Source organism: Mobula hypostoma, chromosome 9 (assembly GCF_963921235.1).
Source record: "Mobula hypostoma chromosome 9, sMobHyp1.1, whole genome shotgun sequence".
Lineage (NCBI taxonomy): Eukaryota > Metazoa > Chordata > Chondrichthyes > Myliobatiformes > Myliobatidae > Mobula > Mobula hypostoma.
This window is the reverse complement of record NC_086105.1, coordinates 47,231,837-47,258,446: the sequence shown is the minus strand read 5'-3', so window position 1 is coordinate 47,258,446 and position 26,610 is coordinate 47,231,837. Positions and strand designations below refer to the sequence as shown.

Sequence of the window (26,610 nt, the reverse complement as noted above, 5' to 3'; positions counted from 1 at the left end):
TGTGGTAAACTGATCAGCAAATTTGCCGATGACACCAGGATTTGAAGTGGACGGTGAGGAAGACTATCAAAGCTTACAGCAGAATCTGTACCAGCAGGTGAAATGGGCTGAAAAATAGGAGATGAAATTTAATGCAGACAGGTGCAAAGTGTTGCAATTTGGTAGGATCAACCTTAGTTGCTAATTACACAGTGAAAAGTAGGGCACTGAGGAGTGCTGTAGTATAGAGGGATCTGGGAATACAGATCCATAATTCCTTGAAAGTGGCATCAGAAATAGAGAGGGTTGCAAAAAAAACTTTTAGCACATCTGTCTTCGAAAATCAATGTATTGAGTACAGGATGGGTGTTATGTTGAAATTGTATAAGATGTTGATGAGGCCGAATTTGGAATATTGTGTGTATTTTTGGTCATCTATATGCAGGAAAGATGCAAGTAAAATTGAAAGAGTGCAGTGAAAATTTACAAGAAGTATAGATAAGGTAAATGCAAGTAGGCTTTTTCCACTGAGGTTGGTGAGAATGCAACTGGAGGTGATGGGGCAAGGGTGAAAGGTGAAATGTTTAAAGGAAACATGAGAGGGAACTTCAGAGGGTGGTGAGAGTGTGGAACGAGCTGCCAGTGCAAGTGGTGGATATGGGATTGATTTTAACAATTAAGAGAACTCTGGATAGGTACATAGACGGGCGGGTATGGAGGGCTACAGTCCATGTGCAGGTCGATGGGACTAGGCAGATTAATGGTTCAGCATGGATTAGATGGCCCAAATGGTTTGTTTCTGTGCTATAGTGTTCTATAACTCCAAATGTGCTTCCATCAGAACTTTCAAATTGCAGTCCCCTCAACAGGCCTAGGGCATGGTCCAAGACCTGATCATACTTCATCTATGATATCTGTCATCTTCATTTAAAAGTGAGGATATCTACAAATGATTGGGCAGAATTAACTATTGTACAACTCCTCATGAGAAGTGAAGCAGCCTTTGTCTGTATGCATCTTAACTTGGACAACATACAGGTATGGCTGGTTATATTCATGCTCCAAAAGTACACTAGAAATGATGAAACACCTACATTCAGTGGCAATGCCATTGCCAGGTCTGTATATGCCATCTATAAAATATACTTCTAATACCCATACTCTTTCAATAGCACCTCTTAGTATGTGACTTCTGCCACCAAAGCAGGTTCATCTCCATCTCAACTTGGATATGTTATTTCTGCTTCATCATCCTTGAGTTTAAATCCCGGAACTACTTCCCCATTCTGTGGCCAACCCTCTACTTCCTGTTTGAAGGAGGGGGGCTCATTACCAGTTGTAGATGAGCAATAAATATCAGTCATGCAAGTGATGCCCAATCCTGAAGAAATTAATAAAAAAGTATTAAAGTTCCCAATAACAATTCTGTTTTTCTCATTTTTCATTGTTTATGTATCTTAATATGTTTCCTCTCCACACTTGGAGAGCATTAATTTTAAGTATAATATATTGTTCAGACATTGGGTGATGGATTTATCAGTTCTTGCCTGATTTTTTTTTGCAGTACATGTGTTTTTTTGCTTATTTTCTCCTCTGCATGTCTGAGCTAACTGGTTTATAGATTTTTGATTGCATCTTCAATGGTTATAAAGTCAAATTTGTTTACAGGTTTGGTTTTCTTTGCCTTAATTTTTTTTAATGAAATCGTTTTGTTTTACAAAGCCTAGAACACCAATGATTGTACTGCATGATCTTAAGGTGCATGAGATACTATTACTTAACAAATAGTAAATTATCCTTTCCTAAATGGTCTTTTATTCACACATTTTATCTTCAGAATTTAGGTAATTTTTTAAATATCTTGCTCAGTTTGCTTGGTTTACTCTTTCCAAAAGAAGTGTTTTCAGGATGGAATGCTATGTCTCCAAGACCAAAGAATCAATGTGACATGATGCAAGTATTCTTTTCCTTGTATAATAGTACTGCCTTTTAAATTGTCTAGATTATTGCCAAGTTCAGTGTGGATAACAGGACAAGAGCTTTGGTGCAGGCACTGCGTAGAGCTTCCGATGTTAAAGTATACATCAATCGAGTAGAAGAACTGAATTACCATCTTCTAGAATTCCCTGAAACCAGGGCAGTGGCTGTCAAGGTAAATGAACAGGGCTCTTGTTCCTTTTGTGTAGAAGTGAAACTTACAATGTGTTTTTTCCCCTATCACCAGTCTCGCTGCTATGTTCCACTGTGTAGCAGTCCTAGTTTGAACTTGAAGTGAATTTTTTGTAACATTTCAAAATTGTTACCATTGACTTCCTTTGATTTTAATAGGACATTAAAACCAAGTACTATGAGCTAGACCTAGCCAATGCCTCACATCCACCTCTCATGAAATCCTCCTGGTTGTTCAGTTTCTTATGTCTATTGTTCTGCTGCTGTGGCCACTAATATGCAGAAATCCATAAGAGGTGGCTGTCTGTAGGTAGCACAAACTATGGCTCCACCTGTGGACCACTGTAGACCAAAAAAGATATATTAGGAATTTGCCTGGACTTGGAGGCTTGAGTTACAAGGAGGTTGTGCAGATGAGAACTTGATTCCAGGAAATGTAGGAGATAAAGGGACAGCCTGATTAACAATTTATAAGACCATGATGGGTATAGACAAGGTGAAAGCAGATTTCATTTTCCCCAGGGAAGAGGTGCTAAAAACAAGAGTACATAAGTTTAAGATCAGAGGCAAGAGATTCAAAATGGATATCAGGGGCTACAACTTTGTGTAAAGGGTGGTGCATATTTGGAATAAGCTGGAGTGGTTGAAGAAGACAAAAAAAAAGTAGAATAAAACTACAGCTGTGTGATTCCTCCAGCAAGCGGTGACCCTGTGTTATCTATTTCAGAAGCCAACATCAGAACATCTTTCAAGCTCCATCATGGGCATTAGCTCCCCAGCATTAGGACCCCTTCAAAAGCATTGCCTCAAAAAGGCTGTATGCATTATTAGGACCCCATCACCCAAGACATGCCCTCTTCTCATTGCTGCCATCAAAGAGGTGGTACAGGAGCCTGAGGGCACACATTCGATGTTTTAGAGACAGCGTTTTCTTCTCTGCCATCAGATTTCTTAATGGACCAGGAACCCATGTACACTACCTCACTGTTTTTCTCTTTGCACTGCATATTTAATTATATATATATATAATTGTAATTTGTAGCTTTTTTAAATTATGTATTGCACTGTACTGCTGCTGCAAAACAACAAAAACAACATATCTCAGAGCACATGCCAGTGATATTAGGTCCCCTCCGGTTCACCTACCAGTCCCGACTAGGAGTTGAGGATGCCATCGTCTACCTGCTGAACCGTGTCTATGCCCACCTGGACACGCCAGCGAGCACTGTGAGGGTCATGTTTTTTGACTTCTCCAGTGCGTTCAAAACCATCTGCCCTGCTTTGCTGGGGGAGAAGCTGACAGCGATGCAGGTGGATGCTTCCCTGGTATCATGGATTCTTGGTTACCTGACTGGCAGACCACAGTACGTGTGCTTGCAACACTGTGGGTCCGACAGAGTGATCAGCAGCACTGGAGCTCCACAGGGGACTGTCTTGTCTCCCTTTCTCTTCACCATTTACACCTGGGACTTCAACTACTGCACAGAATCTTGTCATCTTCAGAAGTTTTTGGATGACTCTGCCATAGTTGGATGCATCAGCAAGGGAGATGAGGCTGAGTACAGGGCTACGGTAGGAAACTTTGTCACATGGTGTGAGCAGAATTATCTGCAGCTTAATGTGAAAAAAAACTAAGGAGCTGGTGGTAGACCTGAGGAGAGCTAAGGTACCGGTGACCCCTGTTTCCATTCAGGGGGTCAGTGTGGACATGGTGGAGGATTACAAATACCTGGGGATACGAATTGACAATAAACTGGACTGGTTAAAGAACACTGAGGCTGTCTACAAGAAGGGTCAGAGCCGTCTCTATTTCCTGAGGAGACTGAGGTCCTTTAACATCTGCCGGACGATGCTGAGGATGTTCTACGAGTCTGTGGTGGCCAATGCTATCATGTTTGCTGTTGTGTGCTGGGCAGCAGGCTGAGGGTAGCAGACACCAATAGAATCAACAAACTCATTCGTAAGGCCAGTGATGTTGTGGAGATGGAACTGGACTCTCTCACGGAGGTGTCTGAAAAGAGGATGCTGTCTAAGTTGCATGCCATCTTGGTCAATGTCTCCCATCCACTACATAATGTACTGGGTAGGCACAGGAGTACATTCAGCCAGAGACTCATTCCACCGAGATGCAGCACAGAGCGTCATAGGAAGTCATTCCTGCCTGTGGCCATCAAACTTTACAACTCCTCCCTTGGAGGGTCAGACACCCTGAGCCAATAGGCTGGTCCTGGACTTATTTCATAATTTACTGGCATAATTTACATATTACTATTAAATTATTTATCATTCTATTACTATTTATTATTTATGGTGCAACTGTAACAAAAACCATTTCCCCCCGGGATCAATAAAGTATGACTATGACTAAACCTGAATCTGAAGAGGCTGAATCCTTGCATGGCATCGAGCCCTGATGGTGTACCAAGCAAGGCTTTGAAAATCTGTGCCAACCAACTGACTGGGGTGTTCAAGGAAATCTTCAATCTCACTAATGCAGCTGGAGGTTCCCAACTTTAAAAGGTTGTCAATCATACTGATGTCCAAGAAGAGTAGGGTGAGCTGCCTCAAAGTCTATTGTGCAGTAGCACTTATATCTGCTGTGATGAAGTGCTTTGAGAGGTTGGTCATGGCTAGAGTTATCTCCTTTCTTAGCAGAGACCTGGACCCATTGTAATTTGCTGACCGCCACAACAGGTCAACAGCAGATGTAATCTCACCGACTCTCCACTTGGCCTTGGACCACCTGGACAACCCCAATATCTATGTCAAGCTGTTGGTTATTAACTATAGTTCAGTGTTCAACACCATCATCCCCTCAGTACTAGTCAACAATATACTTCATTGGGAGTTTGAGGAGATTTGGTATGTCATCAAAGACCCTAGCATATTTCTACCGATATTCTGTGGTCAGCATTCTGACTGTTTGCATCACCACCTGATATGGAGGTGCAAATGCAGAGGATCAGATAAAGCTGCAGATGGTTGTAAACTCAACAAGCTCCATCCTTAGCGGACATCTTCAAAAGGCTTAAGAAGGTGGCATCCATCATGAAAGATCCTCATAATCCAGGACTTCGCCCTCTTCTCTTTACTACATTCAAGAAGAAGGTACAGGAGGCTGAAGATGCACACTCAATATTTTAGGAACAGCTTCTTCCCCTCTGCCAGCAGAGTTATGAATGGTTCATGACAACACTCTGTAACTATTTTAATCTTTTTGCACTATTTATTTTTTTTATATATTATTGTATTCTTATAGTAATTTTTAGGTGCACTTTACTGTTGCTGCAAAACAACAAATTTCACAACTTATGTCAGTTACAATAAACCTGCAACACACATCAAAGTTGCTGGTGAACGCAGCAGGCCAAGCAGCATCTATAGGAAGAGGCGCAGTCGACGTTTCAGGCCGAGACCCTTCGTCAGGACCCTGATTCAGATTCTGGTTCACATTAGTAATGTTTAGGAGCCATCTAGGTAAGTACACAGATAGAAGTTTAGGGGGCTATGGACCAAATGCCAGCAAGTGGGACTAGCTTGCTGGACAATAAGTTGGCATGAATGTGTTGGGTCAAAGGAATTATTTCCATGCTTGGAGACCATATGACCAGAGATTTTATTTCACAATTTCTAAATAATTAACACAATATTTAAAATTAATTGGTTTTAAACTGCAGCTAACATTTAAGTTCATTAAACTACTGGCAGTAATTAAGTCATAAAATGAAGGGAACATTGAGTTAATTTTTCACTTATCATGGGACCTGTTTCGAAGAATGGGTTGTACTAAGAGTTCCAGCTTCACATAAGTGGATGGATACAAAATGTATCTGGTATCCATTTACCGAATGCCTCCACCTTTGTAGCAAGCTAAGGTAGTGCTGGTGACTAGATGCTTTGTGTGCATTTCTACTCCAGTGCAGAAGTCCAGATCTCATCAGCAGGTGCATTGCCCATGTCAGTGCAATCTCGCCTAATACTTAATTCAATTGTAACAGTAAATAGATTTAGTTCAAGGAAGATTGGGCTGGGTAGTAATATACAAAGTGAACTGATTGTATTGAAAGGGGAGAAAAATAATATCATCATTAAGAGCTTGATTCTTTTCAGGGATTTGATTCTTTTCATCAAGACTTGTATGAATTTTGTTAATTCCATGAGATTACCTCCGGTTCTTCTAAACTGCAGAGAATACATACATAGTCTATCCTTGTATGGCAAGCTTGCATTCCTAAAACCAGTAGTAAACCATTGCTGCACTCTTTGTGATGCATACACTTTTTCTTGGGTATGGAGACCAAAGCTATACACAAGTCTCCTGGTGCAGTCCCACCAAAGCCCTATCCAATTCCAGCTGTACTTCTCTATCCAAATCCTCTTAAAATAAATGCTTACATATAATTTTCCTCAGTTGTTTGTTACACCTGCATGTTGGTTTTCATTGATCTGTGTGCATGCTTGCCCAATTTCCTATGAGAATCTTTGCCACCCAGTCTCTCACCAGTTATGAAATGCTCTCCTTTTCTGTTTCAAAAATGATTTTCGTTTCATAAATTCATGCTGATTCTGCTGAGTCTTATTCTTTCACTATTTTCTATTATAACATATTTCATCACAAAAAATTCCTGTATTTTCATTACTACTGAGCATATTGAATTGAATTGACTGTTACTTACATCCTTCATATAAATGAGTAAAAGTCATTATATTACGCGTCTGTCTAAATGTGCAATTTATAGTAATTTATAAATAGTATGTACAACAATATAACTTAGAAATACAGTTGTATTAGCATGAATTATTCAGTCTGATGGCCTGGTGGAAGAAACTGTCCCAGAGCTTGTTGGTCCTGGCTTTTATGCTGCTGTACCACTACCCGGATGGTAGCAGCTGGAACGGTTTGTGGTTGGGGTGGCTCAGGTCTTCAGACCTTTTTCACAAACCTGACTTTGTAAATGTCCTGAATAATGGGAAGTTCACATCTACAGATGAGCTGGCTGTCCGCACCTGTCGTGTGATTCAGGGAAGTATGGTTCCCATACCAGGCAGTGATGCAGCCAGTCAGGATGCTCTCAGTTGTGTCCTGTAGAAAGTTCTTGGGATTTGGGGGCCTATACCAAACCTCTTCAACCGTCTGAGGTGAAAGACGCGCTGTTGTGCCTTTTTCACCACACAGCTGGTATGTACAGACCATGCGAGATCATCAGTGATGTTTATGCCGAGGAACTTTAAAGCTGTTCACCTTCTCAACCCCAGGTCCATTGATGTAGGAATTAGCCTGTCTCCATTCTCCCTGTAGTCCACAACCAGCTCCTTTGTTTTTGGGACATTGAGGGAGAGGTTGTTTTCTTGACACCACTGTGTCAGGGTGATGACTTCTTCTCAGTAGGCTGCCTCCTTATTATTTGAGATTAGGCCAATCAGTGTAGTATCGTCAGCACATTTAATTAGCAGATTGGAGCTGTGGGTGGTGTCATAGTCATGGGTGTTAGCCAGGACATCAAAAGATATGGAGAGAAGGCAGGGGAGTGGGGATGACTAGAAGAATTGGTCAGCCCAAGATTGAATGGCAAAGCAGACTCGATGGGCCAAATGGCCTACTTCTGCTCCTATATCTTATGGTCTTACATATACAGAGAGTAAAGGAGGGGGCTTAAGACACAGGCCAGAGGGGCAGAGGTGAGGGAGCTCACTCTTACCACCTGCCGGCGATCTGACAGGAAGTCCAGGGTCCAGCTATACAAGGCAGGGTGAAGGCTGAAGTCTCTGACACCACTATGTTAGGGTGATGACTTCTTCTCTGTAGGCTGCCTCATTATTATTTGAGATTAGAGGGAACTACGGTGTTGAATGCTGAACTGTAGTCCAAGAGCAGCATTCTCACATTAGCATCTTTCTTCTCCAGATGTGTAAGGACGGTGTGTAGAGCAGTGGCTGGTGCATCATTTGTTGATCGGTTGTGTCAGTAAGCAAATTGTAGGGAGTCCAGTGTGGGTGGTAGCATTCTACAGATGTAATCCTTGAATAGGCTCTCAAAGCATTTGCTTATTGTGGAGGTGAGCGTGACAGGATGCCAGTTGTTCAGACATACTACTTTAGTCTTTTTAGGTACAGGAGTATGGTGGATATTTTGAAGCAGGAGGGCACTCCATTGTTCCAAATTTTCTCTCTCCTTTTTTAAATAGTGGGCTATGTTAGCTGCCTTCAAATCCATAGAAGCAATTTCAGAGTCCGTAGAGTTGGCATAATAGCCAGAGTACACCCTGTCTCTCTAGATGCCTCTTGAATAGAGGTCTTTTAAATTCTTGGGTTCTGTCCTTGCCACAAAATTTTTGAGTACAGGTTCCCCCCACCATCCAAAGGTAGAGTGTTCCTATGAAACGGTTCGTAAGCCGAAATGTCATAAAGCGAAGAAGTAATTACCATTATGGGAAAATTTCGTGAGCGTTCGCAGACCCAAAAATAACCTACCAAATCATGATAAATAACACATAAAACCTAAAATAACAGTAACATACAGTAAAAGCAGGAATGATATGATAAATACACAGCCTATATAAAGTAGAAATACTTCTCTACAACGATTGCCTGCACAGATCTCCGTAGGGAAAATCTCACGCAAGCGCTCTCGGCAGAAAATCTCACACAAGCGCTGTTGGCATAAACACGCTCTCCAGTAACCTTTAAACTATGAAGCTGCCAAATCTACCAAATAACACGTAAGAATACACAACCTATATAAAGTAGAAATAATGTATGTACAGTGTAGTATCACTTACCGGAATTGGGAAAACAGCGCCGAGCACACGGATGATGGTGTGTTAGACTGAGTCGTTGCAGGCTGGGTGGTGCAGTGGCCTCCACCCTCCGGGTCGCCGACCCGATACATTGCCGCAAAGAACGCAGCAGTAGCTGGGAGGCACACAGCACATCTTTAAGGAAAAAGCCGAAATAAACATGCGAATTAATTAGGTGCTGCCGACACGTAATTATCGGCCCAGATCAGAGGCGATGCAATCAGAAATCGGCACTGATCTGGGCCAACAATTACGTGTCGGCAGCACCTAATTAATTAGCTTGTTTATTTCGGCTTTTTTCTTAAAGATGTGCTGTGTGCCTCCTGGCTACTGCTGCATTCTCCGCGAATCGGTACAGTATCTGTCCGGGGCCCGGCTGTTGGGGTGGTGGGACATGGGGGTGTCATCTCATCGTCGATCAGGGCAGGCAGCTCATCTTCTCCTATGACTGCCCACCTCGATGTTGAAGATTGAGGTTTGTCGTCTGCTGTGGCTGATGTGGAAGGCTTGCTTGACTGCTGAGCCTCGCACATTTTTCTATCATACAGTTTTTGTAAGGACGCAAACCATCCTGCAATTATCTCCTAAACCTACGTACCCTTTCAAAATTAAAGTTGTACTTTATCATTGCAGTGAAAATCTCACGTAGTTGCTTCACTTTCGCTACTGCATTCGGTTTCAATTGTTATCCTTTCCTCTTCCAATTGCATCAGCTCTTCATCTATCAGTTCTTGGTCATGGGATGCCAAAACCTCTTCAACATCATCTTCATCAGCTTCCACAAGCCAAACTTACTTTGCCCTTGCTTTGTTCACCACGATCGAAACGCTTAATTATGTCTACTTTTACGCTAAGTGTAACACCCTTATGAGCTCTTTTAGGCTTTTCCAATACCTCAGAGCTCATCTTGCTAATGGCTGCTCACAGGCACGTGCTTAAGCAATGCCGTTCCGAATCCGGGGGAGAGCGGCTGCTCAGGGCACGCGCTGCCTTTCTTCGAAACAGTGAAAACACCTTCTGAAAGCGAAAATAGGGTACTAATGTAGGTCTTTCGTAACAGTGAGGTTTCGTAAAGCGAACGTTCGAAAAGCGGGGGACACCTGTATTGCACTACAGTGTCACTTAGTGGACAGATGTAAAATTGCAGGTACTTTGAAACAGTTTGCAGCATCAAATATCATATTAATGGAAAAATTCTACTTTAAAATAGCATTGTGATGGTGTAGATACAGATTATATGGGGAAGCCCCACACAAACAACTAATGTAGGATTTCGTCTGAACGCACATACTAGTTCATGGGCATGCTTAGCCCACTACTCAAATCTCTCTGTACTCGTGACTATACTAGGCACAGTTAAAACACCATCTATAAATTTTCCAATGAGACCACTGTTATTGTCAGCTAGTGACGAGGAGGTGTACAGGAGTGAGATAGGTAAGCTGGTTGAGTGGTGTTGCAACAACAGCCTTGCCTGTCAACCTCTGTAAGACCAAGTAATTGATTGTGGACTTCTAGAAGGGGATACTGGGAGAACATACACCGGCCTTTGTTGAGGCGTCAGAAGTAGAAAGGGGTGAGCAGCTTCAAGTTTGGTGTCAATATCTTAAAGGATCTATCCTGGACCCAACATATTGATGCATTCACAAAGAAGGCACAGCAGCGGTTATACTTCATTAGGAGTTTAAGATGTCACCAAAAATTCTAGCATATTTCTATAGATGTACTGTACATGGAGAGCAATCTGACTGGTTGCATCACTGCTTGGTACGGAGGCTGCAATGCACAGGATTTCAAGAGATACAGAGGGTTGTAGATTTAGCCAGCTCCATCATGGACACAAACCTCCCACCACTGAGGATATCTTCAAAAGGTGGTGCCTAAAGGAGGTGACCTCCATTGATAAAGATACTCACCATCTGGCCATGCCCTTTTCTTATTGCTGCTATCAGGGAGGCAGGGAAGAGGTACAGGGGCCTGAAGACACACATTCAACCCTGGGAATAAGCCTCTGACTATCCACACGATCAGTGCCTCTCATCATCTTATACACCTCTGTCAGGTCACCTTTCATCCTTTGTTGCTCCAAGGTGAAAAGGCCGAGTTCACTCAACCTGTTTTCATGAGGGATGCTCCCCAATCCAGGCAACATCCTTGTAAATCTCCTCTGCACCCTTTCTATGGTTTCCACATCCATCCTGTAGTGAGGGGACCAGAACAGAGCACAGTACTCCAAGTGGAGTCTGACCACGGTCCTGTATACTGCAACATTACCTCTCGGCTCCTAAATTCAGTTTCACGATTGATGAAGGCCAATACACCGTATGCCTTCTTAACCACAGAGTCAACCAGCACAGCTGCTTTGTGTGTCCAATGGATTTGGACCCCAAGATCCCTTTGATCCTCCACACTGCCAAGAGTCTTACCATTAATCCTATATTCTGCCTTCATATTTAACCTGCCAAAATGAACCACTTCACACTTATCTGGGTTGAACTCTATCTGCCACTTCTCAGCCCAGTTTTGCATCCTATCAATGCCCCACTGTAACCTCTGACAGCCCTCCACACTATCCACAACACCTCCAACATTTGTGTCATCAGCAAACTTAATAACCCAACCCTCCACTTCCTCATCCAGATCATTTATAAAAATCACAGAGAGTAAGGGTCCCAGAACAGATCCCTGAGGCACACTACTGGTCATTGATCTCCATGCAGAACATGACCTGTCTACAACCACTCTTTGCCTTCTGTGAGCAAGCCAGTTCTGGATCCACAAAGCAATGTCCCCTTGGATCCCATGCCTCCTTACTTTCTCAATAAGCCTTGCATGGGGTACCTTATCAAATGCCTTGCTGAAATCCATATACACTACATCTACTGCTCTTCCTTCATCAATGTCTTTAGTCACATCCTCAAAAAATTCATTTCGGCTCGGCAGGCAAGACCTGCCCTTGACAAAGCCATGCTGACTACTCCTAATCATATTATACCTCTCCAAATGTTCATAAATCCTGCCTCTCAGGATCTTCCCCATCATCTTATCAACCACTGAAGTAAGACTCACTGGTCTATAATTTCCTGGGCTATCTCTACTCCCTTTCTTGAATAAGGGAACAACATCCGCGACCCTCCAATCCTCCGGAACCTCTCCCGTCCCCATTGATGATTCAAAGATCATCGCCAGAAGCTCAGCAATCTCCTCCCTTGCCTCCCACAGTAGCCTGGGGTACATCTCATCCAGTCCTGGCGACTTATCCATCTTGATGCTTTCCAAAAGCTCCTGCACATTCTCTTTCTTGATATCTATATGCACAAGCTTTTCAGTCTGCTGCAAGTCATCACTACAATCACCAAAATCCTTTTCCATAGTGAATACTGAAGCAAAGTACTCATTAAGTACCTCTGCTGTTTCCTCTGGTTCTATACACACTTTCCCACTGTAACACTTGATAGGTCCTATTCTTTCATGTCTTATCCTCTTGCTCTTCACATACTTGTAGAGTGCCTTGGGGTTTTCCTTAATCCTGCCCACCAAGGCCTTCTCATGGCCCCTTCTGGCTCTCCTAATTTCCTTCTTAAGCTCCTTCAGGTTAGCCTTATAATTTTCTAAGTCTCTAACATTACCTAGCTCTCTGAACCTTTCGTAAGCTCTTCCTTTCTTCTTGACCAGATTTACAACAGCCTTTGTACACCACGGTTCCTGTGCCTTGCCATAACTTTCTTGTCTCATTGGAACGTACCTATGCAGAACTCCACATAAATATCCCCTGAACATTTGCCACATTTCTTCTGTACCTTTCCCTGAGAACATCTGTTCCCATTTAAGCTTCCAAGTTCCTGCCTGAGAGTGTCATAATTCCCCTTACTCCAATTAAACACTTTGCTAACTTGTCTGTTCCTATCCCTCTCCAATGCTATTGTAAAGGTTAAAGAATTATGATCACTATCTCCAAAATGCTCTCCCACTGAGAGATCTGACACCTGACCAGGTTTACTTCCCAATACCAAATCAAGTACAGTCTCTCCTCTTGCAGGCTTATCTACATATTGTGTCAAGAAACCGTCCTGAACACACCTAACAAACTCCACCCCATCTGAACCCCTTGCTCTGGGGAGATGCCAATCGATATTTGGGATATTAAAGTCTCCCACCACGACAACTCTGTTATTATTACACCTTTCCAGGATCTATTTCCTTATCTGCTCCTCAATATCCCTGTTCTATTGGGCAGCCTATAAAAAACACCCAGTAGAGTTATTGACCCCTTCCTGTTCCTAACCTCCACCCACAGAGACTCCGTAGACAGTCCCTCCATGACGTCCACCTTTTCTGCAGCCGTGACACTATCTCTGATCAACAGTGCCACGCCCCCACCTCTTTTGCCTCCCTCCCTGTCCTTTCTGAAACATCTAAAACCCGGCACTTGAAGTAACCATTTAAGGTTACTTAAAACATTTGGAGAGGAGGAAGAGAAGATGGCGGTGCGCTGTGGCGCGACGGCAGCATGCGTGGCCACTTTGGTGATGATGTCTGTTATCTGTCAAGTAGGGGACCATGCACAATTCTGACTTGGTGGAGACAGACATGAGAGCATGGAGGAACATCTGGAAAACTTCTGAAATGTCCGCTTCGCTGCCGCTGCTACTGTGTGGTAACCGGAATCTCCGGAGCAGAAGGCCCCGAATCCTCGGCTTTGCGTGTTTCAGCAGCCGGGGCGAGGTCGAAGGCTCTCGGCAGAGGATGGTGCTCGGGAGGCTGTATCGGAGAGTCTGGTCGGAAGCTCGAAGTTTTCGGACAGATGGACTCGGTGTCGGCTGCTTCCAAGGCATTGGCAAGTTGACGGTGCCTGGTGGTTTATGGCAGGGAGTTTCTCCCTTTTGCCGCCTGCTATCAGGGACTAGGGAGTCGATCGACTCGGGACTTTAAGACTTTTTTTTACTGTGCCCATGGTCTGTTCTTCATCAAATTATGGTATTGCTGTGCACTGCTGTAACTATATGTTATAATTATGTGGTTCTGTCAGTGCTAGTCTTTGGTTTGTCCTGTTTTCTATGATATCACTCCAGAGAAACATTGTATCATTTCTTAATGCACGTATGCATTTCTAAATGACAATAAAAAGAGGACTGAGTGTTCACATAATCTAACCATTCCTGTCCCTGAGCCATCCAAGTCTCTGTAATGGCCACCACATCATAGCTCCAAGTACTGATCCACCCTCTAAATTAATCTGCTTTGTTCACAATACTCCTTCCGTTAAAATAGACACATCTCAAACCATCGGTCTGAGCACGTCCATTCTCTGTCTCCTGCCTATCCTCCCTCACACATTGTCTCCAAGCTTTCTCTATTTGTGAGCCAACTGCCTCTTCCCCAGTCTCTTCAGTTCAGTTCCCACCCCCCAATAATTCTAGTTTAAACTCTTCCCCAGTAGCCTTAGCAAACCTCCCGGCCAGGATATTGGTCCCCCGGGATTCAAGTGCAACCCATCCTTTTTGTACAGGTCACACCTGCCCCAAAAGAGGTCCCAATGATCCAGAAATCTGAATCCCTGCCCCCTGCTCCAATCCCTCAGCCACACATTTATCCTCCACCTCATTCTACTCCTATGCTCACTGTCACATGGCACAGGCAGTAATCCCGAGATTACTGCCTTTGCAGTCCTGCTTCTCAACTTCCTTCCTAACTCCCTATCGTCTGTTTTCAGGACCTCTTCCCTTTTCCTACCCATGTCCTTGGTACCAATATGTACCACGACCTCTGGCTGTTCTCCCTCCCACTGCAAGATATCGTGGACATGATCTGAAACATCCCAGACCCTGGCACCTGGGAGGAGCAAACTACCATCCGTGTTTCTTTCTTGCGTCCACAGAATCGCCTGTCTGACCCCCTAGCTATGGAGTCCCCTATCACTACTGCCTTTCTCTTCCTTTCCCTATCCTTCTGAGCCACAGGGCCACAAGGCCTAACTAACATTTAATTGCTATGTACTATACAACAGAAGGGTGGTTTATAGCTGAAAATTTATAAGCGAAGGGTGATTTTATAGATCATGAGCAAATGGACTGAGCTTAAAGATCTGCACCTTTCCTTCATGCACTAAATTTTAAATACAAGATTATTAACACCTGAAGAACAATAAATGCTTTTTCCATTAGCAAGATGCAGTGCAGACTTTCTGTTGGCTTCCTATCTGCAGCAAGTTGGAATTCTGAAAGCAGGATTTAAATAGGGGAGGTGAATTGGAGTATTGACTTCTACTGACCGATTAAAATGGGCCCACAGTCAAGTATTTTAGAAACTGTTTTTAGGTAATTTAGCAAAAGAGTTAAAATAATTTGCAACACACAGTGGTCGTCACTAGATACTGGCCTTACACATTGTAGAACATATTTGAGTGCTAAAAATATTCACTCGCAAGTTATTCCATAAAATATCAGTTCTCCCTTTCCACTGAATAGTTTTGTACAATGTTTTGTTTAAAAGCTAGCTGAGTATAACTTAATCCTTTAAACATGCATTATAATATTTGTGATGAATGCTTCACAGCTTTCTACAACTTGTGTTTTTAAACAGGAGAAGCTAATTCCTTGCTTGTTACGCCTGAGGCAGGCAAATGATGAAGCCCTTCAGAGTGCAGTCAGAGAGGCTCTGGCTTTAATTGGGTATTCAAATCCTCCTAAAGGCCGTGGTATTCGAGTCTTGGCTATTGATGGAGGAGGAACAAGGTAATTAATTTACTGTGTTTTTTTAAAGTGGTGGCTACTAATATTGTATCAAACTAATATCCCTCCCTTATCACTGAACACACAACTGACAAAGTCATTGAACAGGTAGTACACAGGTTTTCTGGCAGCTCTAGTTTTATGTTTGCTATATTCATTTTTTGTGGTATTTATTTTTTGCCTGATGGAATTATATAGCAAAACAATTTTAATTTAATATTCTTGTAGTGATGTTTATGCATGGTCGAACAATATTTCTTACAATCTCGTATTTTTACTGGTAGTTTCCCAATAATCTCTGTAAGGCATCTATATTAACAGAGCTTGAACAATCTCATTGATACAGACTTAGTGTCTGCAATTGGTTACAAATAGGTAATCAGGCTCAAATTGCACTAAGAAGTGCTGGTATTAAAAATATAAAACACACAGCAATGCAGTAAGAATCCTCTTGTAGAAAGGAAAAAAAAGTTTAAAGGATGGGGTTACTTAATGGAAACCAGTTAGAGCCTGTGTCATGCAAAGCTCAGAATTTTAAATGGTCTAAAGCAGTGATTCCCAAAGTGGGCAATATGCCGGTGGAAGTTTCTAAAGGGGCGATAAAGATAAAGAAGTGGTTGGGGCAGGCGATTGGTAGCAAGGGAGGCAGCTGAAGGAATGGGAATGAAAATGTTTGGCCACTGGGAAGTTCCACTTTCCCACCCCACTAATCTCCCTCCGGGCACTTATCCCTGCAAGTAGCCTAAGTGCTTTACATGCCCATGCACCTCCTCCCTCATCGCCATTCAGGGCACCAAACAGTCCTTCCAGGCAAGACAAATTCATGCTTGCGCAACAGATGGGCCGCCATCAATGACAGGATGCTACTGTGGGGTTATTACTTTCTTGAAAAAAACTGTTCCTAACATATTTACAACTCACTGTGTAATTCATGAACATCTTGTCTCAAAAATCTTAAGTGTATGGCTGCACAGATCATTAAATAATGTTATCACAATAAATAAAATAAAATCCCATACTCTCAATTCTGGACTATTTTGAGAACTTTGTATTGAGAATGATGAACAGTTTGAATGCTTGCTTGTGCACACAGAGATCAGATGGTTCTCAGAAAGAAACTGCCTAAGACACTTTTCTGCACTTTTTGAAATTGTGATAAAATTCTTTGAAGACTTGAACGCCTCATTGAGGAATCAACTCAAAATATTAGGCATGACATTGCTTATTTGTCAGAATTATTCACAGAGTTTAATAACTTATGCAGCTTAATCACTGCAGAGGTTTGATATGTTATCAAACCTGTTAAGAGATAATTATTCCTCTTCATTAGTTTGTACATTGAGCCCTCGCGGTAGTGTTATTTTGGGACCTGCTTGCTGCTACCTCTTCCATTCCTGAACAAGTAATTGCAGTGTTAAATTTGAAGCAACAGGAGGAACAGAATGTACCTGCCTCTTACTGAAACTTGAATACAGAGTGCTGCTGATCAGAACTTTCCAAACACACTATGATGTGTATCAAGTTACAATAACAACATTGAAGCATATATATTACTCCTGTTGTTATAAGAATAAGATTTAATATCACTGGCATACGTCATGAAATTTGTTAACTTTATGGCTGTGGTTCTATGGTGGGAGAATCTAAGACCAGAGGACGCAGCCTCAGAATAGAGGGGCATCTTTTAGAATGGAGGTGTGGAATTTCTTCAGTCAGAGAGTGGAATTCATGGCCACAGATGGCTGTGGAAGCCAAGTCTTTATGTATATTTTAGGCTGAGGTAGATAGGTTCTTGATTAGTCAGTGCATGAAGGGATATGTGGAGAAGGTAGGAGATTGGGGCTGGAGAGAAATAGAGCAGTCATGATGGGTCAAACAGCCTAATTCTGTTTCTATATCTTGTGGTATTATAGTCTTGTGGTGATGAAATACATGATAAATAAATATAGAGAAAAAACCTGAGTTGCATCTAATGTGTGTGTGTATATATATCTATTAAATAGTTAAATTAAAATAAGTAATACAAAATAACAGACTTTAAAACAGTAGTGAGGTAGTGTTCATGGGTTCAAAGTCCATTTAGAAATCGGATGGCAGAGAGGAAGAAACTGTTCCTGAGTCACTGAGTGTGTGTGTCCTTCCAGACAATAACAGTGTAAAGAGGGCATGTCTTGGATGATGGATGCCATCTTCCTATGGCAATACTTCTTGAAGATGTCTTGGATACTACGGAAGCTTGTACCCATGATTAAGCTGACTAATTTTACAAGTTTCTGCAACTTATTTCGCTCTTGTGCCATTGCCCCCCTCCATACCAGACAGTGATGCAGCCAGTCAGAATGTTCCCCTGTACATTTGTAGAAATTTTTGAGTGTTTTAGTTGACAAGCCAAATCTCCTGAAACTCCAAATGAAATATAGGCACTGTCTTGCCACCTTTATAGCTGCATCAATATGTTGCATCCAGGTTAGGTCCTTAGAGATATTGACACCCAGAAACTTGAAACAATTGAAATTAACAGTTCTTTATTCATAGTCTTGGCCTCCAGTAAAAAGTCTTGTTCTCTGTTGAATATATGAATGATGGGAGAGAAACAGAAGATTCTTGTTATGAAAAAATTAATTGAGGAAAATAATCTCAATATCAACCCAGTAGTTCATTTTCCGTAGTTTTACACTTTGCAATTAAAATACAGCTTCTCACATGGATCCATTTTTCATTTGCAAACTCTTGCTCTGTCCCTTCTCCTCACCTATTTCTTTCAGACTAGATGAAGGGCCTTGACCCAAAGTGTCAACTGTCCATTTCTCTCCGCAGAGCAATGAAAACAAAACTGATAGGACATCTCTGTTGGCTAAACAAACATTGTTGGGGAAAGGAGTTGTCAAATGTTTTAGGTTGAAATCTTGCATGTGTGTCTCCCTCTAGAGATGCTGGCTGACCTGTTGAGTTCCTCCAACTTTTGTGCTCCAGATTCCAACATGTTACAAAGGAAAAAATGCTAGGCAAACTGAAAGCTCTTGAGGTGGATAAGCCACCAGAGAAAACGGATTAATTGGTCATGATCTTTCAAGAATCACTTGATTCTGGCATGGTTCCGGAGGACTGGAAAATTGCAACTCCACTCTTTAAGAAGGGAGGAAGACAAAAAAGAGGAAATTATAGGTGAGTTAGCCTTAGTGGTTGGGAAAGTGTTGGAGTCCATTATTAAGGATGAGGTTTCGGGGTACTTGGAGAATGATAAAATGTCAAAGTTGGCATAGTTTCTGTGAAGGGAAATCTTGCCTGACAAATCTGTTACAATTCTTCAAGGAAGTAACAAGCAGGGTGGACAAAGGAGAGGCAATGGATGTCATTTACTTAGATTTTCAGAAGGCATTTGATAAGGTGCCTCACATGAGGTTGCTTAGGTAAAGATCCTGTGGTGTTACAGGAAATATACTGGCATGGATAGAGCAATGGCTAATAGGCAGGAGGCAGTGAGTGGGAATAAAGGGGGCCATTTTCTGGTTGGCTGCCAGTGACTACTGGTGTTCCTCAGTTCAGTATTGGGACAACTACTTCACTATTTTTTTCTTTTTGCACTGCTTATTTAACTTGTGTGTGTGTGTGTGTGTGTGTGTGTGTGTGTATGTATGTGTGTATATATATAATATGTGTGTGTGTGTGTGTATATATATATATATATATATATATATATATATATATATGTGTGTGTGTGTATATTTTGTATATATATACAGTGGCATGCAAAAGTTTGGGCACCCCGGTCAAAATTTCTGTTACTGTGAATAGTTAAGTGAGTAGAAGGTGAACTGTTCTCCAAAAGTCATAAAGTTAAAGATGAAACATTCTTTTCAACATTTTAAGCAAGATTAGTGTATTATTTTTCTTTTGTACAATTTTCGAGTGGGGAAAAAAAGGAAAGGAGCACCATGCAAAAGTTTGGGCACCCCAAGAGATTTAAGCTCTCAGATGACTTTTACCAAGGTCTCTGACCTTAATTAACTTCTTAAGCTGATGGCTTGTTCACAGTCATCATTAGGAAAGGCCAGGTGATGCAAATTTCAAAGCTTTATAAATACCCTGACTTCTCAAACCTTGTCCCAACAATCAGAAGCCATGGGCTCCTCTAAGCAGCTGCCTAGCACTCTGAAAATTAAAATAAATGATGCCCACAAAACAGGAGAAGGCTATAAGAAAGTAGCAGAGCGTTTTCAGATAGCTATTTCCTCAGTTCGTAATGTAATTAAGAAATGGCAGTTAATGGGAATGGTGGAGGTCAAGTTGAGGTCTGGACGACCAAGAAAACTTTCCGAGAAAACTGCTCGTAGGGTTGCTGGATAGACAAATCAAAACCCCCGATTCACTGCAAAAGACCTTCAGGAAGATTTAGCAGACTCTGGAGTTGTGTTGCACTGTTCTACTGTGCAGTGACACCTGCACAAATATGACCTTCATGGAAGAGTCATCAGAAGAAAACCTTTCCTGCATCCTCACCACAAAATACAGCATCAGAAGTTTGCAAAGGAACACCTAAACAAGTCTGATGCATTTTAGAAACAAGTCCTGTGGACTGATGAAATTAAAATAGAACTTTTTGGCTGCAATGAGCAAAGGTATGTTTGGAGAAAAAAGGGTGCAGAATTTCATGAAAAGAACTCCTCTCCAACTGTTAAGCACGGGGGTGGATCGATCATGCTTTGGACTTGTGTTGCAGCCAGTGGCACGGGGAACATTTCACTGGTAGAGGGAAGAATGAATTCAATTAAATACCAGCAAATTCTGGAAGCAAACATCACACCGTCTGTAAAAAAGCTGAAGACGAAAAGAGGATGGCTTCTGTAACAGGATAATGATCCTAAACACACCCAGCCATCCCACTTCTCCTGCATATCGATAGTGGTTTCCTGACGCCCAGAAATTATATACAATATCCCGGAAATAGATTTTTTTGAGAGGGAGAGGGATGTGAGCATCCTGATTGGTCTCTCTTCGTGCTAAGAGTGGTCCCCAACCATCAGGCCGTGAGGAAACAATACGATTTGGCAATATGAAACGATATCAGTCATTTGCACCTTTCCTCATTCCCTGTCACGCACTGTTGAATTTGAACACCTGCAAGGTCATTACCCGCGCGTCATCCGTGTCAGCGCAGGAAGGAGATCAACTCCTCGAGCTTGTAAATGACGGCGGGCTGAAAAGTTTGTTTGACATAACATCTCTGCTGGCATTCTGGATCAAAGTCAAGGCTAAATATCCTGAGATAGCCACGAAAGCACTGAAAACGTCGCTTCCATTTCCAACATCATATCGCTGCGAAGCGGAGTTTTCTGCAATGAATGTAACGAAAACTAAATTGCGGAATAGACTGGACATAAGGAGCCCCCTTCGAGTATCACTGTCTCTTGTCACCCCTCGATAGGACCGTCTTGTTGCAGGAAAGCAAGCCCAGGGCTTGCACTGATTCAGTGATATTGGTGTGTTGCAATGATTTTATATGTTCATACCAGGAAAATATGCGCTGTGTTTAATAACTGAACGTTACTTAAAATGATATGATGCTATTGACTTATCACCTATATTCCAGTCGTGATTAACACCCCCCGCCCCCGGCCCCTGGTCGGCCGGCCTGCAAGAATATTGTCATTATTAAACCAGTCTGCGGTGCAAAAAATGTTGCTAAGTAGACCTATCAGTTTTCTCTGTGGGCGGGCTTTACAGTCGACCTCAAAAATAATGACAGTGTTGCTCGCTGCACTGTTGCAACAGTGACTTTTCTATTGCCCATGGCGGGTTAAAATGTAAAAGACATGTTGAGGTGAGTTTAATAGGTGTCATTACAGCATAGCTAACGTTATTTAAACTAGCTGGCTAGCTGCTAAGGAGCTACGCTATTGATGTCCTACGTGATGAGGCCAAACTCCCTGTAGATTTGCTTAAAGTTGTAAAAGAATAAACATGATGATATAATATAAGTACATATTTTAATGTCACATTTTCTGCATATACCCAACTTGGTTTACAGATTAGAGAAAATCAATAAACAAAGTATTACATACACCCTTGGAGGTCGACGGGCGGTGGGGGGGCGGGGGGTGGTATATGGTGTTGCGGGAGAGGTGGGAGTGCTACCTCCCTGAAATGAGTTTTTGCAGGGTGGGATGTCTGCACACCTCAAAATTCACAATGGACTACCTCAAGAGGTGCAAGATGAAGGTTTTGACATTTGCCCTCACAGTCCCCCGACCTAAACATCATCAAGAATCTGTGGATAGACCTCAGAAGAGCAGTGCATGCAGGATGGCCCAAGAATCTCACAGAACTAGAAGCCTTTTGCTAAGAAGAATGGGTGAAAATTCCCCAAACAAGAATTGAAAGACTCTTAGCTGGCTACAGAAAGCGTTTACAAGCTGTGATACTTGCCAAAGGGGGTGTTAGTAAGTACTGACCATGCAGAGTGCCTAAACTTTTACATGCCACTGTATGTGTGTGTGTGTGTATGTGTGTATGTATGTGTGTACATATACACATACACACACTGTAATTTACAGTTATTATGTATTGCAATGCCCTGCTGCCACATAACAAGAAATTTCATGACATATGCCAGTGATACTAAACCTGATTTTGGTTCTTAAATCTCAAATATTTTAAAAATTTTAGTTTCTGTCATCCAAATCATTGACATAATGTGAAAAGTTGTGGACCCAGCATCAACCCCTGCAGAACGCCACTAGTCACTGACTGCCAACCAGAAAAGGCCCCCTTATTCCCACTCTTTGCTTTCTGCCAATCAGCCTGTCTTCTGTCCATACTAGTATCTATCCTGTAATACCATGGGCTTTTGTCTTATTTGGCAGTCTCGTGTGGTACCTTGTCAAAGGCCTTCTGAAACCCCAAGTAAACAGCATCCACTGACTCTTCTTTGTCTATCCTGCCTGTTATTTCTTCAAAGAATTCCAACAGATTTGTCAAGCAAGATTTCCATGGAAACCATGCTAACTTCAGCTTATTTTGTCATGTGCCTCCAAGTACTTAAGTCTGGTGAACTAGCCTATCATTTCCTGTCTTTTGACTCCCTCCCTTCTTAAATAGTTCAAAGGTTCAAAGATTCATTTATTATCAAAGTATACAACTCTGAAATTCTTCTCCAAATAGCCATGAAACCAAGAAAGAAAAGAACGGCAGCGTGATCATCAACCCCCAGTTAATTGAGGGCTGTTCAAACTAGGGAATGGAGGGGCAGAGAACTTAGGACAGGCCAGGCTCAACTGTTTAAACACCATAGTGGGGAATAACATATTAGGACATAAACCGATTATAGGCTTCAAAAATATGAAAGTGGGTCAGGAGAGGATGAAAAATATCAGTAGGAGATTAATGATGGCCTGTGTAAATGCAAGAAGTATTAAGAATAAAGTAAACACGAGGAATTCTGCAGATGCTGGAAATTCAAGCAACACACATCAAAGTTGCTGGTGAACGCAGCAGGCCAGGCAGCATCTCCAGGAAGAGGTACAGTCAACGTTTCAGGCCGAGACCCTTCGTCAGGACTAACTGAAGGAAGAGCTAGTAAGAGATTTGAAAGTGGGAGGGGGAGGGGGAGATCAAAAATGATAGGAGAAGACAGGAGGGGAAGGGATGGAGCCAAGAGCTGGACAGGTGATTGGCAAAAGGAATATGAGAGGATCATGGGACAGGAGGCCCAGGGAGAAGGAAAAGAGGGAGGAGGGGGAAAACCCAGAGGATGGCCAAGGGGTATAGTCAGAGTGACAGGGGGAGAAAAAGGAGAGAGAGAGAGAGAAAATGTGTGTATATAAATAACGGATGGGGCACGAGGAGGAGGTGGGGCATTAGCGGAAGTTAGAGAAGTCAATGTTCATGCACATATAAATATGATAAAAAGCAATAACTAAAACCTGGCAGACCTCAAAGAATGGTGATGAATATAGCATTAAAGGATATATTTACTCACGAAAGAAGAGAAGATCGTAAAGGTGGGGGAGTAGCCATATACATAAGAGAGAATTTAAACGTGAGGCTGTTTATGATAGGAGATGGATCGAAACTTAGTGAAGATACCTGGCTGAGAATTGAAAGCTATAAAGATAAAGGAATAACATTGGGTGTATGTTATAGAACCCCGCCCCCATGCTGATGATGATTTTAATAAACTTCTCTCTCAGAATATTAAAAAATCAAGTTCTGAGGGTGATTTTATAGATATGGGAGACTTCAATTTCCTGAATATTGAGTGAGAGAACCCAGTGACTAATGGATTACAGGAAAGTGAGTTTATTGAGATACTGAAAGATTGTTTTTTTTTGACCCAGTATGTTAATGCACCAACAATAGGGGAGGCCTGTCTAGATTTTATATTTTGTAACAATCAAGGTAGAATGAGTACAGAGTTGTTAAGCCTTTAGGAACAAGTGTTAGTCTCGAAATTTTTTGGCAGAGTATATCAGTAAAAACTAAACTTAATAAATCCTCAGGATTAGACAACATGCACCCACGAGTACTTAAAGAGGTCTGTGATTATATATAATACCCCCTAACATGTATTTTTCAAAAGGCAGTGCAGACTGGTAGAGTCCCTGAGGACTGGAAATGGGCTAACTTTGTCCCAGTGTATAAGAAGGGTGACCACACTGACCCTGGTAACTATAGACCATTAAGCTTAATGTGTATCGTAGGTAACATAATGGAAATATTAATAAAGAATGAGACGGAAAAGCAGCTGATGAGAACAAACATGTTAGCAGAAAGCCAGCATGGGTTCAGAAAGGGGAAATTGTGTTTTACTAATGGAACCCCGCCTGGTTTCCTTGACTGCGCAAGTTTAGGGAATACACGCTCCGGTCCCACCAAACCCGTGAGATTGAGGTGGCTCTCTCACCCTAAACCCCAGTTTGTGTGGATACTGTGTGACTTGCTACCCTGTTACAACCCAGTACCAAGAAATAACAGACAGCACTCTGCATACGATTAAAGGAATTATATTTATGAATCTTAACTAAAGGGTTAGTAAAGAAAAGAGAGAAAAAAAACAAAAAGGTCCCGTTATAATTAAGCAGTCAACTGTGCACAAGTTGGAGCTCAACTCTTGCAGAAGTCATATTCACCAGCTGAACTGTGGCACCTTGCTCCATCAAATCACAATCCCCCACCAGGTCGAATCCTATGACCGGTTCTCTCCAGTGTCTTCTCTCTTCATCTCCTGGTGAACAAAGGACCCAGCTCACATTTCAAAGCACCCATTATCTCTGACCATAACCTAAACACTGCTTCTACGGAAAGACTATTGTGTTAGCAGTGAGACTTTTCCCAGGGTGTTACACTTACGTGCTGGAGTTCTATGAAGAGACAACTAAAATTTATGATAACAATACAGCAGTTGATAGAGCAGTTTACTTGGACTTTCAGAAGGCTTTTGACAAAAGGTTAATAATCAAATTATAGGAGGTAGCGATTTAGGGTAAGGTGTGCAAACGGGTGCAGAATTGACAAAAACAGGAAACAAGTTATGCTGAGAGGATCATTTTCACACCTAGAAGATGTTAAAAGTGGGGTTCTGCAGGGATCAGTTTTGGGGGTACTGTTTTTAATTTACATTAATGATTTGGATAAGCACATAACAGATAAACTAGTAAAGTTCACAGATGACAGAAAATTAGTGGTACGGGCTGATAACATTCAGCCAACAGAATCAATACAGTTAGATCTAAACAAAATCCAGATGCGGGCAGATAAATGGCAGTTGAAATTTAATGTAAGTAAATGTAAACTATTACATATAGGTATTAGATATAAATATACAATGAGGGGATATTGAGTTAGAAATTGCACTGTGTGAGAAGGATTTGGGCATCCTGGTAGACTCATCACTGTCAGCATCTAGACAATGCACAGAAGTGATTAGGAAGGCTAATAGAATATTGGGCTATATAATACGCTCAGTGGAGTTCAAGTCTAGAGACATTCTCCTTAAGCTGTTTAATGTGCTTGTGAGGCCACACCTTGAGTACTGTGTACAATTTTTGTCTCCGTATTTTGTGAGAGATGCAAAGACACTGGAGAGACTTCAGAGAAGGGTGACTAGGCTCATTCCAGTTCTGCAGGGTATGAACTATGAAGAAAGATTGAAAGGATTAAATCTTTTTTGCTAATGTAGATGTAGAATCAAAAGAGACATGATGGAAGTGTTGAAAATCATTAAGGGCATAATTAGGATAGATGCCAGCTGCTACATCAAAATTAGTCTATCAACAAGGACATGGGACCATAGGTCAAGGCTGGTTAAAGGGAGATTTCAGACTAACATCAGGAAGCATTTATTTACACAGGAAGTTGTGGACACATGGAATAAACTACCTAGTTGTGTAGTTGAGAGTAGTACGTTAGAGACTTTCACATCTAAACTTGATAGTTATTTCAACAAACCATGTGAATAGGTATTTGGCAAGTTTTGCTGGGCGGAATGGCCTGTTCTTGTCAAAAACTTTATAATGTTCTTTGATACAGCCCACAACAGTGGTGTTATCAACAAACCCTTATATGGTATTGGAGTTGTACTTAGCCACACAGTTACAGGTGTAAAACGAGTAGAGCAGGGGGCTAAGTACACATGCCTGCAATGCTCCTTTGCTGATGGAGATTGTGGAGGAGATGTTTTTGCCAATCTGAACTGACTGGAGTCTACAAGTGAGGAAATCGAGGATCCAGTTGCACAAGAGGGTATTGAGGCCTAGGTCTTGGAATTTACTGATTAGTTTAGAGGGGACAATAGTGTTAAATGCTGAGCTGTAATTGATAAAGAGCATCCTGATGTATGCATCTTTGCTGTCCAGATGTTCCAGGGTTGTGTGAAGAGCCAATGAGATAGCAACAGGTCTAGAGCAGATGCTTCGGTAGGCGAATTGGAGCGGATC

At 42.0% G+C, this 26,610-nt stretch overlaps 1 protein-coding gene across 1 annotated transcript in view; it reads left to right on the top strand.

The window, feature by feature from the left end:
• pnpla8 (patatin-like phospholipase domain containing 8) overlaps nt 1-26,610 on the top strand; it is a 97,060-nt gene that overhangs the window by 13,415 nt on the left and 57,035 nt on the right. The window contains exons 3-4 of the mRNA XM_063058234.1: nt 1,982-2,131; nt 15,528-15,679. Of these exons, the coding sequence (XP_062914304.1) occupies nt 1,982-2,131; nt 15,528-15,679 (302 nt within the window). The remainder of the gene's footprint in view (nt 1-1,981; nt 2,132-15,527; nt 15,680-26,610) is intronic.